Genomic DNA, 18,112 nt, shown 5'->3' with positions numbered 1-18,112 from the left:
TCGATTTATAAGCTATTATGCCAAATTTTTGTATCGATTTGTAATATATTATGTGATATGTATATCGATTTGTAAGATATTATGTGTTTTTTAGTATCAATTTGTAAGATATTATACCATGTAGTGTCCTATCGTGATCTACACAATGATGTCTATGACGGCCACAACAGGATGAAAATCGTAATGTGCATGAGTACAAATCACGATAAAAGTTTGTGAATACAAATCAATTTTGTTTACAAAGACTAACAGAGACATATCATTATCGCGGTAACTTCATAAATACAAATCAATTTCATTCACAAAGACTAACAAAGACATATTGTTGTTGCGGTAACTTTAAAAGTACAAATCAATGTGATTTACAACTTTAATCATTTACACAAAAAACTAGACTTTTTTACCCGACTACAATAGTTTGGCTTAGATAAATCAACTTAGACGTAATGGAACATGGATTGATAAGAGTGGGCAACGGGCTGGGTATCCGATGGGCTGGGTACGCAGCTCGAAATGGGCAAGGTTTTGGCTGCCAAATGCAAATTGAGCTTGCTAAGAATCGGGTTCAACCTAGATAACCAGTAAATGAGCTGGGTCCGACCCACCTAGACCGAGCTTGATAAGACCGTTCACTGGTCAGTCTTTAAGGGCCCCAACCGACCCACCTAGACCGAGCCCAATAACTCTCAGGCCCAGCCTGAACTCAACTAGATTCAGGCCGGGCTTCAAGTCGTCTAGGTCTTGGTCGGGCCTCCCCTTTAATTATGGATATGAAAAAGGTCCCGATTATAAAAGTCCAAAACCTGGTTCGAATATGCATCTTGAACTTATTTTAGCATCCATATATGAGAAAACCGTGTTGTATTTGGGTCAAAAGTCCGTATAATCCGAACCCGATTGGACTACACTTCTATAACAAAATGTACCAGATTCGGGTCTGTCTGGTCGAACCCGATTGAATCAAAGCTTGTCTCCAGTGTTGTGAGAGGCGTACGCCTCAGTACTTGAAGCATACGCCTCACAGGCGAGGCGCACACTCAAGGCACTGAGGCGCACACTCAGTACCTGAAGCGCTGCCTCCTCAACAGTGATTTTGAGATTTTCTTTTTTTAAGAGTCCTGGTCAGGTAAAAAATGATGAAGATATCAAGCAATTTACAACATTATGCCTAACTTATCATCTATTTACAAAAGGCCATTTGATTTCAAGGCTATTACATTAAACAACCTGTTTATTTATTTTTGTTAAGGCACTTTTTCTGAATGCATTTTAACGGTAGCCTGAGGTATAAAATGGTGTGTTTTTTTTTTCAGTTTTTGTAGGAATATATTAATATTATATATTTTATTATTTTGATCATGAAGCTTAGGGTTAAACGCCTCGAGGCTTACACTTGGCTTCTTAACATGCTCAAGGCCTCGCCAACAACCTTGCTTGTCTCAGTCGAAGCTGAGTTCCGATCTTCACTCTAACGGTCAAAACGAGACGTTGACCGAGATCTCCGCCTGACTCTCTCTCCCCTGCCCGGATTTTCGGGCAGCCTCCCTGCCTACATAATGGGTGCCAGCTTATCACCCACTCTCTCTCAATAAAACCAAACCCTAGATTTTATTCCCGATTATTATTATTATTATTATTTTGTTTAATATAAAAAATTCTAGAAATTCCTCTCCAGAATCGCCGGAGACTCTCGGCACTCCGTCCGATCTTGCGGTGAATTTCTGCCGTTTTCCGAGCTCGGTCTATCGGCGCCGGATCCTACAGGTAAGTGAGGGAAAAAAAGCCAAGATTTTTCGCCATCTGCGTTATTCTCTACGGTTTTATTGCATCCGAATGTGGGAAAATGTCGCATTTTTTCACGTTATCTGTGGATCTCGCCTTTTAGGGTTAACTGTGGTGCGTTTTACTCGGTGGAAAACAGTTTTGATATGTAAATTTTGGATCTGTTTACCTTTGTTTTTAGAGATTGATGTCAAAACCCTAACAAAACCGGCACATTTTAGTGGAAACTGATGTTTTAGATTTGTGGAAATCTCGATCTTTGCCTTTTTTAATTTTCTTGACGCTGATGCTATTGTTTTTTTTTTTTGTTGGATATCGAGTGTATCATGAGATCTACTGTTCTAGATTTGGAAATTTCGATATCTTGCTTCTCTTCTCAGCTTTCACTACGAAAATTTGGCATTTTGCACTGTAGAGCTCTAAATCCTTAGAGTTTGTTCCCGATAATCTGTCTCTAGGGTTTTCCGTGTAATCCTGGTGTTTCGTATTCCCAGGAATGCGAATTAACCCTTGGTAAGGAACGGAAAGAAGAATATGATAAAAGTCTACGTTTGGTAAAATTTCGATTTTTACGTCATTTTCTTTATTTTATTCTCCCCTTTGTTTAACTGTAGAATCTTCCCTTTCTTTTGACCTTCTCACGCGTTAGTATAACCCTAGAGGATGTGAACTGTTGGAAATTCCAGATATTGGACGTGTCGATAGGGTATTGTTTTTCAACGAAGGGCTTTTTTGTTGCAAAATTGAGCTCCACAAGTGGAAAGTGCGTTCCTTAATCTATTTGGTGTTATCAACTGTTTTATAATTGAGATTTTTTTTTTGCATCCTTCTCTGCAGAAGCCTCTTTCTTTTTTGGGCATATCAAGACAGCTGCATTTCCAATAGATTGCCTCTACTGTGAACCCAGTTCGTATCCTCTTCATCTTAGCAATCATGCTGCAGTGAAGAAATCTTCGTGTTCGCTAAATGCTGGCTGTGGCTATGAGACGATAAATTGTTGTGGAAATTATACCATTGGCTGTGGCCCTGGAACCCCTCCAGTTCAATTGCTTGAGCACCTGAGTTATCTGCTGCTGATTTGGGTGTGAAGCGTTGCGGGATTTGCATTTTATGAATAACTTGCCTACTGGGGTCTGTGAGGCAGATAGATCCCTGTGTTTGTAGTTGGCCTACGTTTTTTGAAGAACCGGAAGCCTTCTCCAAGGAAAAACTCCTTGATGTTTTCTGCATTACTGTGCTTGAAGAGATATGTTGAAGTAAGAAATTAAAAAATTGTCTGTGGAAGTGGAGCTGATACGTTGTGGGCTTTTTGATGTGGAGATTTGGCAGCGATTATCAAAACACATTTCCAAATTGAAGATTGCCAATGGATGTGGCTACTGGACTAGGAATCATCAGGAATAATCGCGAGGAGGCTAATTATGACTCTCATGGATGGGACTCTGAGGTTGGTATTCATCGTCTCACTTCTGCTTTGATGTAGTTGTGCTCTTTCCTGTGATTTTCACTCGGATCTGAGAGATTCTAACTTTTTTCTGATTATGAAAGCTGTCTGTTAGATCTTCTAGAATTGCTTGGCATTGGATCTTTTAACATCAGTTATGGCACACAATCTGGCATCAAGATCTGTGGTTAATTTTTGCATGAATTTTCAATTTCTGCTTCTCCCTTTATCGTGTTAGATATATGTTTTCATTTTGGGTTCTGTGTCTGAAAATTTCCCCAAAACTTCCTGATTTTGTTTAGTCATATATTCTATTTCATCTTTGATCTTTCAGTTATTTGGCATGCTTGATAATTCTCTATCCTTTTGCTCGTTTGATGAAGCCTTTTCTTTTACTTTTTGTGATTGCAATTTTAGTGTTACTTCACCCCTTGGTTAATGTGTTTTGTATATGGTGGCCTCTTTGGATGCAGCCAAAACATTTGAAACATCGAACTGGGCAGGTGTGCCAAATCTGTTGTGATGACATTGGTTTGACCCTAGACGGCGATCTCTTTGTCGCCTGTGATGTTTGCTCGTTCCCCGTGTGTAGGCCTTGCTATGAGTATGAGAGGAAAGACGGAAATCAGTCCTGCCCTCAATGCAAGACCAGATACAAAAGGCATAAAGGTTCAGAAAAGTAACTCTTATCAATTCAAGCAATTGATTGAGTAGTAACAAAGTTCTTGCTAAGAGCTTATATTTTCTCTTTCAATCAATGGATGCTTTCTTTCTAAAAAATCTCTGAAGTATGCTGCCTGGATCTTCTTGCAGGGAGTGCTCGGGTTCGTGGTGATGAAGGGGAAGATGCTGATGCTGATGAGGTCGCCAGTGACTTTAACTATCCATCTGGTTATCAGATTCGGAAACAGAAGATTGCGGAGGCAATGCTGAATTGGCAGATGACCTATGGACGAGGAGAGGATGGAGCACCCATTTATGACAGACGTGAGGTCTCTCCAAATCAGATTCCTCTGCTCACCAATGGCACGATGGTAGGTTCTCTTAATTTATTGTAACTCTTTCTTTCCTTCCAGAAGAATTTCTGCGGTGAATGATGTGTGGAAGAATTTACAGCTCTCTGGGGAACTGCCTGCAGCATCACCTGACCATCATACCATGCCATCTCCTGCTGCTGCTGGTGGAACAAAGCGTGTGCATCCAATTTCTTATGATCTCCATCAACCTGGTATGTTTGAAAAATGCTGCATAATGTTTCAAAGAAAGATTTTCTTGTTTTACATTTCTACTTTTGTTATTTTAGCCAATGGGGATTCCAACGTAGTTGTTTGACTGCAACAGTTGAGGGCATTTTATCTTGCAGCAAATATTAGAGTAGTCGACCCAGCAAGAGAATCTGGTTCACAAGGGTTTGGTAATGTTGCATGGAAAGAAAGGGTTGACAGTTGGAAAATGAAGCAGGATAAGAATGTTATGCATATGACCAATGGAACAATTGCTGCTTCTGAAGGAAAGGGAGGAGATATTGATGCTTGTACTGATGTGAACATGGATGATCCTCTACTGTAAGTTTGTTCCTAGAAATTATTGCATGCTTGGCATCTGTGATTCTGCTTCTGGCCTTATGTGTGAATATAAAAAGTGTTAAAGAGTTCGTTAGTTGATCATGTTTTTATTTATTTATTAAGTGATGCAGAACCTGGCCAACTGGATGTAGATGTGTTACTGTCCTCAGTTAACAATCCTAATGTATAGCTACCATCAGCCCCATCAGTTGAGCACACCTTTTAAGAATGAAGTGGATTTGACTATGACACTTGTGAGATCAAATAGATTTGGTCTAGGTGCTCTACGCTACCTGTATGACTCCATTGACCTGTGTTGCCTCGCGCTCAAGAAGTTTAAGTTAGTTTTGATCTGGCATCAGAATGAGTATGTATATGTATGAAAGTGCTAGATATAAATCGTGCTGTGTTATGCAATTTCTTTTTCAAGTTCCTCTTTCTGCATGTGGATCATTTGCATGAGCATGAAATAATTCAGTTTAAGAGGAATTGTAGCTCAAAAGACATACTTCCCACATCCATATGATGAAGTGCTATAATTAACAAAGCTTGGATATCAAAATTTACATCATCGATCCACAGGTTCTTGTAAGTCTGATTGCCATTGTTTGCTGGGTGTAGATTATTAGTTCTTTGGATTATCATAAAGTTGTGTTGGTAGAACTTCTAGTGATGCTTGTGTATGATTTTTATTTACTTTGTTCATGAGAGAATTTTTTGATGGTTTTCCTTTTTCCAACATAGGAATGATGAAGCCCGTCAACCGCTTTCAAGGAAGGTTCCTCTTCCTTCTTCTAGGATAAATCCTTACAGGATGGTTATTGCTCTTCGGCTTGTCATCCTTTGTTTTTTCTTGCATTACCGAATAACAAACCCTGTGAGAAATGCCTATCCATTGTGGCTGGTATCTGTCATATGTGAGATATGGTTTGCAATATCCTGGATTCTGGATCAGTTTCCAAAATGGTTTCCTGTAAACCGTGAGACTTATCTTGACCGGCTTGCACTTAGGTGAGACCTCGCTCCTTATCCACTTCAAACCAATGCTTGAGTCATTTCCAATGTCGAGAAATAATTGTGAGCTGCAGGTATGATCGAGAAGGAGAGCCTTCTCAATTGGCTGCCGTTGACATTTTTGTGAGTACAGTCGACCCTCTAAAGGAACCCCCACTTGTTACAGCCAATACTGTGCTGTCAATTCTTGCAGTGGACTATCCTGTTGACAAGGTCTCATGTTATGTCTCTGATGATGGAGCTGCTATGTTGACATTTGAAGCTCTTTCTGAAACTTCAGAATTTGCTAGAAAATGGGTTCCTTTTTGCAAGAAGTACAGCATTGAACCTCGTGCCCCGGAATGGTATTTTGCCCAGAAGATAGACTACCTGAAGGACAAAGTTCAAACTTCATTTGTCAAGGATCGTAGGGCCATGAAGGTAAATTTTCATGATTTTATGCTTGTCATGCACCTTCATACCTGATTTTATGGTCAGCTTATTTATTTGTTTCTTTTATATTATTTTAAACAGAGAGAATATGAAGAATTTAAAGTTCGTGTCAATGCTTTAGTAGCTAAAGCACAGAAAGTTCCTGATGAGGGGTGGATCATGCAAGATGGCACCCCATGGCCTGGAAATAACACCAGAGATCATCCAGGAATGATTCAGGTATTACTAATTGATCTTGAGTTTTGCACTTTGTTCGGATGATTTTATTAATCTCAAAAGTGAAAGTGATTATTTTGTTACTGGAGATTAAACCCATTTTTCTCGAATATTGTTTTCCTTTTCTTATATTTAAGAGTTATACTTCAATAGGATAACAGTTTCACATGTTTTCCTCTACATTAGTTGGTTTCATTGAATTCCATGTAGGTTTTCTTGGGCCATAGTGGAGGACTTGACAGCGAAGGTAATGAGCTTCCACGGCTAGTATATGTCTCTCGTGAGAAGCGACCAGGATTCCAACACCACAAAAAGGCTGGTGCTATGAATGCTCTTGTAAGTACTTGATATTAAACATGGTCACAAATCTCGGTTTTAGGATTTTCTGGGCAAAGGGATATTCTCGTGATATTAAAAAAAATAATTTTCTTGGGAAAATACTGGTATATTTAAAATTTTAAAATATATAAAAATAGAATAAGGGACATTAAAATATAAAACTACGTTAATATGAAATAATATTGCAACAAATTATGATATTGAGTTTTGAAGATATCATGATAAAATCATGATATTTTCCAAACATTGCTGATATTTGTTACTATGATACTAATAGTCTAATAACTAGCTGTGTCAAATCTGTCATTGTTGTTATAGTTCTGAAGACACTCCTTTGATTGCAGGTCCGAGTGTCAGCTGTTCTTACCAATGGATCCTACCTTCTGAATCTTGACTGTGATCACTACATAAACAATAGCATGGCTTTGCGTGAAGCTATGTGTTTCTTGATGGATCCAAACCTTGGAAAATCAGTTTGCTACGTGCAGTTCCCACAGAGGTTTGATGGTATCGATAAGCATGATCGATATGCAAATCGCAACACTGTGTTCTTTGATGTGAGCCGTAGCTATCATTTCCTTAGTCCTTTGTTTGGCTTTGTTTCATTCCCCACATTTAGAGGTTCTGATGCCATTCTTTTATGTTCTAGATCAACTTGAGAGGTTTGGATGGTATTCAAGGTCCTGTTTACGTCGGTACTGGATGTGTTTTCAACAGAACCGCTTTGTATGGTTACAAGCCTCCCCTGAAGCAGAAGCACAAAAAGCCAAACTTTCTGTCAAAATTGTGTGGTGGATCACGGAAAAAGGTGTCAAAATCAAGTAAAAAACATTCTGACAAAAAGAAATCAAACAAGCATGTTGATTCAACAGTGCCTATCTTCAATCTTGAAGATATAGAAGAAGGGGTTGAAGGTGTGGTAGTCATTTTTGTTTTAGATGAGGTTTCCGAACCTCTATCTTTTCCTTTATTCTGACTTTTGCCACTTTCTTTGTTTCAAAGGTGCTGGGTTTGATGATGAGAAGACGCTACTCATGTCCCAGATGAGCTTGGAGAAAAGGTTTGGCCAGTCGACTGTCTTTGTTGCATCCACATTAATGGAAAATGGGGGTGTGCCACAGTCTGCAACTCCTGAGTCTCTTCTCAAGGAAGCTATTCATGTTATAAGCTGCGGCTATGAGGACAAGACAGAATGGGGAAGTGAGGTAATTGGATAAAGTTTGCACTCTTGTACTTCCGATGGTTTCTTTTGTAAATTGATATTTTCTCCTGCATAACATTTTTACTGAGTTTTCTTTTGTAGACTGAGTGGTACATGAATGTTTGTTTGAAGTTTCGTATGCACGTTCATGATCTTGATTTTCAGAAGATCCACCACTCGGTCATTCTGTTATTTAGTTCATGGTACATGAATATTTTGTTTGAAGTTTCTTATGCACATTCATGATCTCCTTCATTTTCAGGAGATCCACTCAATCATTCTGTTATTTAGATGAAGTGTTGTTTTGAGATTGGATTTCTTTCACGTAGAAGCTAAATAAACGTGCTATGAAGTTCACCAGAGCACTCATTCCTCGCAAAGCTTTTATTTCATATAAACGTGCTATGAGATTGGATCTAAGATTCTCAATACATGTGGGTGATACTGGTTTTAATTAAGTGTGAAAAAAACTCGATTTTCCTTTTTCTTTTTCAAGGGTGTCGTTAATTCTTGTGTAATTGCCTCATGTATTCAGGAAATTGTGAAACGTAGCAAAAAAATCATAATCTCTGTAGACGAACTAAACTCTTTGATTCTGAAACTCTATACGTTTATATTATATCAAGTCAATTGTAAGAAGTCCTTTGCTGTCTTCAACTTGGCGAAGTATTAGATTTTCCAGATGAATCCTTTGCTGCCTTGTTTCATGTAACCACCACTCATGGAACATGATGATTTGACAGATTGGATGGATATACGGCTCAGTAACTGAAGATATCCTTACAGGATTCAAGATGCATGCTCGTGGTTGGAAGTCAATATACTGCATGCCTCACCGTCCAGCTTTCAAGGGTTCTGCTCCGATTAACCTTTCAGATCGTCTGAACCAAGTGCTGCGATGGGCTTTGGGTTCAGTGGAAATTCTTTTTAGTCGGCACTGCCCTATATGGTATGGATATGGAGGAAGACTAAAATGGCTGGAGAGATTTGCATATATCAACACTACAATCTACCCTGTCACCGCCATTCCTCTTCTTGCTTATTGTACATTACCAGCAGTGTGTCTGCTCACAGGAAAGTTCATTATTCCTCAGGTATGACCCCCCTTTTCTAGTTGAAGGACAAAGTTCACTCTTCAGCACTTTTTTGTGTGCATATGTGCCTTTACAATAAAAAATGTGTTAGAAATTTGAAATAGTAAAGCAGCGAACATTACTACAGACCGAGTATGCCACAAGTTTGAGAATTCTAAAGCATATCACGTGGCTCTTGAATTTGATAAACTTATCTTTTTCAATGATTGGATGTTAAATTTGAGGACAATTCAGTTATTGAGGCAGTGTTGTTTGTTCAACCGAAACTGATGCATCAATATCCTACATCAATTAGTTGTGACTTGGGAGAACAGCAGGGTGATGCTTGAGCTCGAAGGCATTTTGCAATCAAAATAATCATGTCTTTTCCTTCTTTTTTTCTGCAGATCAGCAATTTTGCAAGTATTTGGTTCATCGCCCTCTTCCTTTCTATCTTTGCCACTGGAATATTGGAAATGCGGTGGAGTGGTGTAGGGATTGACGAATGGTGGAGAAATGAGCAGTTCTGGGTTATTGGGGGTGTGTCAGCCCACCTCTTTGCTGTGTTCCAGGGGCTGCTGAAGGTCCTTGCTGGAATAGACACCAACTTCACTGTTACTTCAAAGGCTTCAGATGAGGAAGGTGATTTTACTGAGCTTTACATGTTCAAATGGACAACTCTTCTGATTCCTCCAACCACCCTTCTCATAATCAACCTGGTTGGTGTTGTTGCTGGCATATCATATGCGATCAACAGTGGATACCAGTCATGGGGTCCACTCTTTGGAAAGCTTTTCTTTGCATTCTGGGTGATCGTTCACCTCTATCCCTTCCTCAAGGGTTTGATGGGGCGTCAGAACCGAACTCCAACCGTTGTTGTTGTCTGGTCTGTCCTCCTTGCTTCTATTTTCTCCTTGTTGTGGGTCCGGATTGATCCATTCACAACGAGGGTGACTGGACCAAACACACGCCAATGTGGAATAAATTGCTAGGTTGAAGAATGATAACTAGACCGGGAATTTGAAAGGATGATGAGAAGGTTCCGATCCTTAGTAGTCTAGAAAAGGATGTACTCACTCAGCAATGACTAAGGTATGTACTTTTAAGCAGTGAACCACTTCATTTTGTCTGTGGGCCAACACTAGTTAATTTATGTATTTGTATATAAATGTATATTTTTTATATCCTTAAGAAGTTTAACAACACAAAAAAGATAAAACTTTTCATGAAATTGTTAAACCTGAAAAATGTTATGAGATCACTGCATATCATAGCAGCTTTCACAGAAGTCATGATGAGTCTTATCTGTTCATGCTTACCCTCTTCTCAAACTCAAATACAACATGATACACCGTACATGGATAAGGCAACAATGAAGAAGAAAAATAAAATTAGACAATTTTTTTTTAGAAAACTACATTTAGGAAATGAAGGTAAATGAAATAAGCAACTCACTGGACGCCTCTATCTTCTGAAAATATCAATTTTTTTTTTGGAGGGGACCCAAAAATATAACTTTTTAAGTTCTTGTGTGTGTGTGTGTGTGTGTGTGGGGGGGGGGGGGGGGGGGGGGGGGGCTGCCCCCCTGCTTCAGCCGCGTAGTCCACACATCTGCAACCTTATTGGTGATGCTAAAAATGTCTCTTCTAGAACACTGCTATCAGCTTATCTACATTAACATCCAAAAGAATATGGAGACTGCACCATATTGGTTCCACCCCTCCACCAGAACCACTCCTTGATGGATATGGCAACTTTATGAACTATCCATCCTGCTTTAACAAAGATTTCATCACAATTCCTCATAGCATATGCCACACACCATACCCGATAAAACCAACTAAACACTGAGAGCTTCATCCATCCATCAGGAGGTCGATGCCACCTATTAGCATATAACCAGTTCAAACATACTAGACCACTTGTCTTACACAAGAGATCGAACAATTGCTTTGTGTACACAATCTTAACCCATTGTGACTAGGAGTGGCCAACGGCCTGAAACTTGACTGGTGAGAGATGACCATTGTTCGCACACCATGTATGTTGGGTTTCTTCCTAGTAGCAAGTCACAAGTGTTTTGGACAGCCACCAGACTTCTATAACTCGAGCATATTTTCTTCTTGAGGCATCATATAGACCAACCCTCAACCGATAATGACACATGAAGATCCTCCATGATGACACGGTATCGTTCAATGCAGCTGGAGATTCCATAAATGTAGCAACATTTTCCTCTATTGAAGGCCAACTCATCAAGTACAACTGCCGTTCCTAAAATGGTGCAACCGATTCCTCAAATGTCGATATTCTATTGTGATATAGTGTTATCCCTTAAATGTCGACATTTGAGGATTGCGTGCGTAATCTTTGTAAAACTGAATATATATAATAGAACCCTGCACTCACGAAAAGTTGAGTGAGTAAAAAGCAGGTTTCTCTATTATCGTTATTGAGTGAGTCTTATCCATTATCATCACTATCGTAATCTTTTCATGGTATTAGATCTTCAAGCTCATTCGAGCGCTTCAATGACTTTTAACATTCCCGCAACCTAGTGGAATGTCGTAGCAAGTCTGGTATCAATCAAGTTGAACAAAGAAAACTATTTTCTCTTGCGATCTCAGCTTGAGTCAAGATATTTTCAGATTTGTAGATGACTCTTCTTCTTAACCCCCCTAAGTTCATCCTCTCAGAAAGCGAAAAACAAGAGGCAAATCTTGAGTTCTATGTTTGGCGCAAGTCCGATCAACTTACCTTAAGTTGGATCAAGGCTACAATTTTTGAGTCTGTATTTAGCCAAATCATGAGAACTAAGACTGCACGAGAAGCCTGGGTCGTGCTAGAAAAATCTCATGGATATCAATCACTGCTGAGAATCATGCTTCTGAAGAAGGATCTTACCTTCATTAAGAAAAAAAAGCATGTACATGTTGAAAGTTTTTGGCTGATTTCCTTACTGCTGTAAATAGTCCCGTTGACAACATTGACTTTGTGCAAATCACTCTCAACAGACTCCCCATCGAGTATGAAAGCTTTGTTACCTCCATCACCACTGGAGCCACCTGTCACTCGTTTGCTGACCAGTATGATCTTTCGGTTAATAAAAAAAGGAGAGTTATTATGCTTCATCCTAAGCAATCAGAAAATCAAGAATCTTCCCAAACTGCTTTTACGGTCTCTCGGGGAAGAGGTCGCGATCATGACTCCTATAGGGGGCGTTGGAACTCAGGTCATGGTCAAGGCAGGGGTCCCTCTGGTAACTTGAATCCATCCTTCAATAACCCTCAACATCAACGGGGCCCGATCACCAATTAGTATTGTGGTAAACGGGGCCCGATCTACACCGCAAAGGGGTGCTGCGGATCCATATCGCGTTTGGATCCCGGGTCTCGGGTCCAGATACGGGCCATGCTCTGTAAAAAAAAGGGGGGGGGGGGGTTCTCTTTTTTTTTTTAAAAACACAGCGTAACGCTGTGCTACCCCGATAAAACCCGTTAGGGGAGGCTATGGAGTTGGGGATGAGGAGGGCGTGCGTAGCCGCCGGGAGGAGACTCCTCCCTTTTCGGGCACCCTCCTACAAAAGGGGGTCCCCCGAACCCCTTCCTCCCACTCTCCTCTCTTCCTCTCGCATTCTCTATCCCTCTCTCTCTCCTCTTCTTCTCGCTTTCCTCTCTTCCACCTACTCTCTCTATCTCCCTGTCTTTCTCCCTCTCCCCCCCGTGTTCTCTCGGCTAGCTGTCGATGACCTTCTAGCCGTCAGCGACCTCGCCTGACACCCGACCTCCTCTTGCGGCTCCCTATCCACTGCCTCGCTTCCCGGTGACCACCGATCATCGGTGACCTCCGAGCGTCGGTGACACCTCCCTCAAACCCTCCTATTAGCAGCCAATGACCTTCGTACACTCTTGATCGCCCCTTCACTGTAGAGGATCGATGGCTGACAAAATCCCCTTCTCGCAACGGCAACAACTCCTAAGTGCCAGTTTGAGGTACGGGTCTCCTCTTTTGAAAATAGATGAGAAATCAAACACTGGTTCAATTTTATATATTTTTTTGGATGGAATCTATGGGAAATCGAACACTCCGCCTGTGTATAACTGTTTAGTTATACACCGCCGGTTCCAAGCCTGGATAAAGGAGGAGGGTTGCGGTAGGCCAGTGACATCCAACATAAAAACTTAGTCATACCCTATGAATATCAACCAATATGAAAATTTCGTTGGGGCGTTCCCTACTAAGCGACGCGCTGTACTCTATAGGCCCTGAGGCAGTGATAAATGGGCAAGGGTTGCTAGGTCATCGCCCGAAAGCGACGCGTCACACCGGTGCCCGGGTGTGGTGTCAAATAGGCAAGGGTTTCCTCACTTTGTTGGACGAGTGGGGGTAAAGAAGTTAGTCCAAGACCATAAAATTAGGTTAGCCACTTGGAACATAGGGTTTTTAACTGGTAAGTTGGTAGAGTTAGTAGATGTTATGTGTAGGAGAAAGATTGATATTTTATGTCTACAAGAGACCAAATGGGTAGGTGAAAAGGTAAAAGTGATAGAACCTTGAGGATATAAGATTTGGTATACAAGAATAAATAGAAATAGGAATGAAGTAGAGATTGTTATGAGTCGTGAGTTTATAGATAATGTAGTTGAGGTCCGTAGGAAGGGTGATAGGATTTTACTTATTAAATTAGTATTAGGTGCGGATATTATAAATATTATTAGTGTTTATGCACCTCAAGTAGGTTTAGATGATTCCATTAAGCGTCAATTTTGGGAAGATTTAGATGGAGTAGTATAAGGGATATCTTATGGAGAAAAGTTTTTCATCGGCGGTGACCTTAATGGACATGTAGGCATTAGTAGGAATGGATTTGAGAGTATCCATGGAGGCTATGGTATAGGAGAAAGAAACGGAAGTGGAGAATGAATTTTAGATTTTGGTTTGTCCTATGATATGATCTTAGCAAACACTTGGTTTAGGAAGAGGGAGTCTCACCTTGTAACATTTAAAAGTGGGGTTAATACGAGTCAGATAGATTTTTTCCTACTTAGAAAGAGAGATAGGGGTTGTTGCATCGATTGTAAGGTTATATCGGGAGAAAGTGTAGCTACACAACATAGACTCTTAATTTTAGATCTTAGAATTAGACAATGCCGCAAAAGGGATAGACATATGATAGATCCTAGAATTAAGTGGTGGGCACTGAAAGGAGCTAAACAAGGAATGTTTGTAGAGTAGGTAGTTAAAGAAGTTGATTGGTGTCTCGAGGAGGATTCATAATCAATGTGGAATAAGATAGTGTGTGGCATGAGAAAGGTGGCTAAGGAGGTATTGGGTGAGTCTAAAGGCGGTGCACTGCTAGGTAAGGATACATCATGGTGGAACGAGGATGTCAAATTAGCTATTAAGGTTAAAAGAAAGTGTTATAGAAATCTAAGTAAGAGTCGTGATAATGAGAATTTGGAGAAGTATATGATAGCAAAGAAGGAAGCTAAAAAAGTAGTTCGAAACACAAGGGATAATGTATATAAGAAAGTTTATGATAAGTTGGATACCAAAGAGGGCGAAAAGGATATCTATAGGCTTGCAAAGATGAGAGATAGGAAATCAAGGGATTTGGGTATGATTAGATGTATCAAAGATGAAACACAAAGGGTTTTAGTCAAAGATGAGGAGATTAAGGAGAGATGAAAAAATTATTTTGATAAGCTATTTAATGGAAGTCATGCTCAAGATCTTGAAGACTTGTCCATTCCTTTTCATGAGATGAATCGTGATTTCATGCGCAAGATTCAAAAGAAAGAAATTGCAGAGGCTTTGAAGAAAATGAAATCAAGAAGGGAAGTTGGCCCAAATGGTATACCTATCGAGGCTTGGAAATGCTTGGGAGAGAAAGATTTAGAATGATTGACAAATCTTTTTAACAAGATTTGACGGACAAATAAGATGCCTAATGAGTGGAGGAAGAGTACGTTGGTTCTTGTATATAAGAATAAAGGTGATATATAAGATTGCACAAACTATCGTGGTATAAAACTCATAAGTCATACTATAAAACTTTGGGAGAGGGTGATTGAGTCTAGGTTGAGGAAGGTTGCCATGATATCGTAGAATCAATTTGGTTTTATGCCTGAAAGATCAACTGTGAAAGCTATACATCTTCTTAGACAACTTATTGAGAGAAATAGAGAGAGGAACAAAGATTTGCATATGGTTTTTATTGATTTGGAGAAGGCATACGATAGAGTACTTAGGGACGTTCTCTGGTGGACAATGATGAAAAAAGATGTTTCTCTCAAGTACATTAGTATAATTAAGGATATGTATGAAGGAGCAGTAACCAATGCCCGCACTTGTGGAGGGGTGACAACCAATTTTCCTATAACGGTTCGGTTACATCAAGGATCTGCTTTAAGCCCTTTCCTATTTGCTATAGTGATGGATGAGCTTACGAGATCAATTCAAGAAAATGTGTCGTGGTGTATGTTGTTTGCTGATGATATTGTTTTGATTGATGAGTCTAGAGCTGGGGTTAATGCTAAGTTAGAATTATGGAGACAGACATCAGAAGCAAGAGGTTTTAAGTTGAGTAAGAGTAAGACAAAATATATGGAATGTCAGTTTAGTAAGCAACGAAGTAGTGATGGGAGTGTAGTGAAGCTTGGTGAGCAAGAAATACCGGTGGATGATTGTTTCAAATATTTGGGATCTATCATTCAGAAGTATGGAGAAATTGATGAAGATGTAAATCATAGGATAAAGGTTGGGTGGATGAAATGAAAAAGTGCATCTGGAGTGTTGTGCGATCGTAGAATGCCATTGCGGTTGAAGAGAAAGTTTTATAGGACGACTATTAGGCCCACTTTACTATATGGTACGGAATGTTGGGCTGTCAAGAGACATCATATTAAAAAAATGAGTGTAGCTGAGATGCGTATGCTTTGATGGATGTGTGAAAATACAATAAAAGATAAGATTCAAAACAAGGAGATACGTAAGAAGGTAGGTGTTGCACCCATTGAAAATAAGATGAGAGAGAATCATTTACGGTGGTTTGGACATATTCGACGAAGGTCTAATGATGCTCCAGTTAGAAGGATGGAGAAATGGAAAAATATATTAGTTAAAAGAGGTCTAGGCCTAGGAAGACTTGGATGGAGACGATAGGAAAGGATATGAATGCTTTGAACCTCACCGAGGACATGGCATTGGATAAAAATGATTGGAGGAGAAGGATTCGTGTGGAAGACCCAAAATGATTTTCTTTGTTGGTTCATATCGCCGATCCCAATTGTTTTGGGATGAATGCGTAGTTGTTGTTGTTTGTATGGAATCTATGGGAAAAACATTTTTCATGGTGGATTCCTCCACGATGCATGGAGGATGACCCATGGATCATCCCCATGACTGGTTTTCGGTATTTTTTTCATCTTTCTTTTTAAAAGAAAGAAAGAATCTGTAACTACATGTTTGGGTGGTTTGGCTGCAGGCTAGACCCAACCGATCGGGTCGGCTGGGTCACGTTTGTTAAAAAAGAAAAGAAAAGAAAAGAAAAAGCCCTAATTCAATGTTGTTGGGCTCCAACTGAACTAGGGTCGGTTGAGTCCTGTTGGGGTGCACTAAATCTCAAATTTAGAAGATTTTAAAATCAAGAATTGGCTTCATCTGAGGTGATTTTATATGATTTTGTAAGCATTTTTGGATATCGACAGTCTAGAGGTCAGATTTGAAGATTTTGATTATGTAGAGCTTATCAATATGCTTTGATGTTTGGGTTTGGCATATCTGGTGTCGTTTTTGTCTAAGAAGCATGCTGGTATAGTTTTCTTAGGGTTTCCATTGATTTTAGTGAAGTTTTATCAAGAATTGTGATAGGTGGTAAGGGGCGGTAACCTGATTTCTTGTGGTTCTTGATTTCTTATATCCCGTTGAATTGTCTGTGGGTATTTGACTGTTGCATCTATGTTACAACATAGCAATAGTGCTGTTATGCTCTTTTGGGTATGTGGAGTATTGATTCGAGACCCTTTCATGCTTAATAAATGCTCTTTGTTGCATGAATGCTAAATTGAATTATGCAAATATCAAAATTGTATTCCTCTAAGCTATTATATGAAATCTTATCTATATTCTTTATGCTTATTTATTTCATTAGAGAGATTCATACATAGACTTCTTTAAATTTCTGACACCCTCTACTTGTGATTTTTTGCAGCCATAGGAGATCAGTGAAGCGACTAGCTTCTGGTAGAGTTACGGATGTCACGTTTTTGCTGGACAGTTCATAGAAGGACAACGTGACTCAGTCTTTTTCTTTATTTACTTTTACGTCATTAAAATAACTCTGATATGTTCTTTGCAATTAATGTTATATACTCTTTCTTTCATGATTAATAAATAATGATATGCTATGATTTGAGATGATAAATGTAAGCTCTATTGTGGTTGGTTGTTTTATCCAATTGAGAGTGAAACTGTAAAGGCCTCGGGTTTCTGGGAAGATTTTCGCAATGGTTTAAAAAAAAAATTGCATTTTCAAGGGGTTCGAGTTGGGGGTCGTTACACACTCCCTTTGAATTTTTTGTCAAGGGTCGGCAAACAAGAAAGATTCTTCTTCGGAGACAGAAAACTAACATGGGACTCTACCCAATTAAGGCGAGTGAAACCTCGATGATAGCAACATATGCAAGACCTTCAACTTCATTTGATCTATGGTACCAGTGCCTCGAGTATGCAAATAAGAAGATTATCTCTTTTCTTAAATCCAATAATGTTATTTCTTTTAATAATAAAAGCACTTCAGTTTGTAAACACTATTTTGATGGAAAAGCAAAAAAACTTTTATTTGGTCATTCTCTGTCAGAGAGCTCACAACCTCTTACTCTTACATGCTGATGTCTGGGGCCCCACTCTGATTGGCTCACGTGAAGGGTTTCGCTTCTACCTGTTAATTGTAGATGATTTTAGTCTATTTTCATGGCTCTTTCCCTTAATAACCAAATCTCAAATATTTGACTATTTCAATGGTTTCAAATCTATTGTTGAAAGT

At 39.5% G+C, this 18,112-nt stretch overlaps 1 protein-coding gene across 3 annotated transcripts; it reads left to right on the top strand.

Annotated features, from left to right (window-relative positions):
• Positions 1–1,596: 1,596 nt before the first annotated feature.
• On the top strand, positions 1,597–17,364 carry LOC149828027 (cellulose synthase A catalytic subunit 3 [UDP-forming]-like). Of its 3 annotated transcripts, XR_016435012.1 has the most exons (16): positions 1,597–1,764; positions 2,620–3,229; positions 3,700–3,895; positions 4,040–4,260; positions 4,343–4,454; positions 4,590–4,791; positions 5,536–5,802; positions 5,880–6,225; positions 6,319–6,456; positions 6,664–6,789; positions 7,137–7,349; positions 7,442–7,706; positions 7,795–7,997; positions 8,737–9,087; positions 9,474–10,158; positions 17,279–17,364. XR_016435012.1 is itself a non-coding variant. In XM_090019812.1 (15 exons), exons 2-15 carry the CDS (start codon positions 3,149–3,151, stop codon positions 10,056–10,058), a joined length of 3,306 nt encoding a protein of 1,101 aa, XP_089875938.1. In that variant the 5' UTR covers positions 1,597–1,764; positions 2,620–3,148; the 3' UTR covers positions 10,059–10,297. The 3 variants fall into 3 exon arrangements, 2 of the variants coding, with proteins under 2 accessions (XP_089875938.1, XP_089875939.1); XM_090019812.1 differs by lacking the exon at positions 17,279–17,364 and having other exon boundaries at positions 9,474–10,297; XM_090019813.1 differs by lacking the exons at positions 1,597–1,764; positions 2,620–3,229; positions 3,700–3,895; positions 17,279–17,364 and having other exon boundaries at positions 3,925–4,260; positions 4,568–4,791; positions 9,474–10,297.
• Positions 17,365–18,112: the final 748 nt, after the last annotated feature.

Source organism: Nuphar pumila, chromosome 10 (genome assembly GCF_984573655.1).
Source record: "Nuphar pumila chromosome 10, dmNupPumi1.hap1.1, whole genome shotgun sequence".
NCBI classification, from domain to species: Eukaryota; Viridiplantae; Streptophyta; class Magnoliopsida; order Nymphaeales; family Nymphaeaceae; genus Nuphar; species Nuphar pumila.
This window is presented reverse-complemented; position numbering and strand designations above follow the sequence as displayed.